Genomic DNA, 1,900 nt, shown 5'->3' on the forward strand with positions numbered 1-1,900 from the left:
TTACTATATAAAGCCCAAAGACTTTAGTTAGACTAAAGCATTTCAGTCCTCAGGGGACTAACGTGGTACCACAGACAGAGAACAGGAGAGACCAAGATGCCATCAATGCCCAAGGCTCCTGAAATGGCAGGGAATTGATTGGATGAGCCAGGCCCAGGTGATCCCAGCACACGATCCATGCCTCATGCTGCAGAGGAAGGTGAAAACCCCCAAAGGTCCTTGAGTTAATGCTGAGATTATCTGTTTCAGGAAGATGGCCCTTGCCCTTCATGAACATTTGGATCACATTGCTCACAGCTGGACACATCCAACTGCAGCTGCATTGGAGTGGAAAGGCAGGGATGTGCAGTGAGCTGTAGGGATGATGATTAGTGCATCTTTCCCAGCAAGGCTGAATTGCTGAGTTGGGCACAGTGAGATTGAGGATGGTCCAGTGGTTCAGGTACTATCTTGAGCCTTAAGAGCCCAGGAAGCAAGTCCCATCCCTGCCACAGTCTGTATGTGTGACCTTGGACACGTCATTTAGCTACTCCGTGCCTCAGTTTCCCATCTGCCCTACCTCTTAGGGTTGTTGTGAGGACAAATTCATTAAATATGTTTAGGTGGTTAGATGCTATGGTAATGAGGACCATATAAGTACCTTGGTTATCTAGAAGATAAATTGGGGCTCATCAGTTCTCTCTTTGGTCAATCAGGAAGAGTCAATCAGCAGATAACTCCTGTGGGGACAAAATGGCTGGGGAAAATCACACCCTGGTGACTGAGTTTGTTCTCTCAGGACTAACAGAAAGTCCAGAGATGAAGGCCATCTGCTTTCTGCTCTTTTTAGTGATGTACCTGATCACCCTGGTGGGAAACCTTGGGATGATCATGTTGATCAGGGTCGACCCCCGGCTCCACACCCTGATGTACTATTTCCTCAGTAATTTGGATTTTGTGGATTTCTGCTACTCCTCAACCATCACCCCCAAGATGCTGGTGGATTTCCCAACTGAGAGGAGAGCCATTTCATGTGGTGGGTGCATTGCACAGCTGTTCTGTTTTGTGCTCACAGCGAGCGTTGAATGCCTCCTGTTGGCCGTGATGGCCTATGACCGTTACGTGGCCATCTGTAACCCACTACTCTATACCGTCAGCATGTCCCACAGAGTCTGTGCCCAGCTGGTGGCTGGCTCGTATCTCATTGGCTTTGTCCATGCACTGGCACAAACTATCTCCACCTTTCGACTGTCCTTCTGCAGCTCTAATGTCATCAATCATTACTTATGTGACATTCCCCCACTGATAAAGCTCTCCTGCTCTGATACCTACAGCAATGAGATAGTGCTTTACACCTTTGGTACATTTCACGGCATCGTCACCTCATTGGAGATTCTGGTCTCCTATATCTATATCATTTCCACAATCCTGAGGATCCGCTCCACTGGGGGCAGACGAAAAGCCTTCTCCACCTGTGCCTCCCACCTGACAGCTGTCATGATATTCTATGGCACCACAGTATTTATGTATGTCAGGCCAATTTCCAGTTACTCGCTGGACCGGGACAAAGTGGTCTCAGTGTTCTACGTCGTGGTGATCCCCATGCTGAATCCTCTTATCTACAGCCTGAGGAACAAGGAAGTGAAGTACGCCCTGAAAAGGTTATTAGGCCGAGTAACAGTTTCTTGACAGGTGTCAGTGCAGCAAAAATGTTGGTGAGATAATAAAGAAAAATCTTGGGCTGAGTTTATTATTTTCTCTGTTTACTTCATGTAACTTTGGGTATTGTCTGGTGTGAAAACCCATGGTAATCAGAAATTGAATAGACCTGGAGGCCAATAGTGTCGATTTGTGTCCGCACTACCCCAAATTCGACCCAGCAAAGTTGATTTTAGCGCTACTCCCCTCGCCGGGGAGGAAT

General features: G+C 47.5%; 1 protein-coding gene across 1 annotated transcript; it reads left to right on the top strand.

The window, feature by feature from the left end:
* Window positions 1-720: 720 nt before the first annotated feature.
* LOC117877407 (olfactory receptor 1038-like) lies at window positions 721-1,668 on the top strand. The gene has a single exon (XM_034770518.1). It carries the CDS (start codon window positions 733-735, stop codon window positions 1,666-1,668), a length of 936 nt encoding a protein of 311 aa, XP_034626409.1. The 5' UTR covers window positions 721-732.
* Window positions 1,669-1,900: the final 232 nt, after the last annotated feature.

This window comes from Trachemys scripta, chromosome 4, assembly GCF_013100865.1.
Source record: "Trachemys scripta elegans isolate TJP31775 chromosome 4, CAS_Tse_1.0, whole genome shotgun sequence".
NCBI classification, from domain to species: domain Eukaryota; kingdom Metazoa; phylum Chordata; order Testudines; family Emydidae; genus Trachemys; species Trachemys scripta.

What these genes read in the sequence shown, in the direction of transcription:
- LOC117877407 (XM_034770518.1), top strand. Translation starts at nt 733, where the DNA reads ATGGCTGGGGAAAATCACACCCTGGTGACTGAGTTTGTTCTCTCAGGA.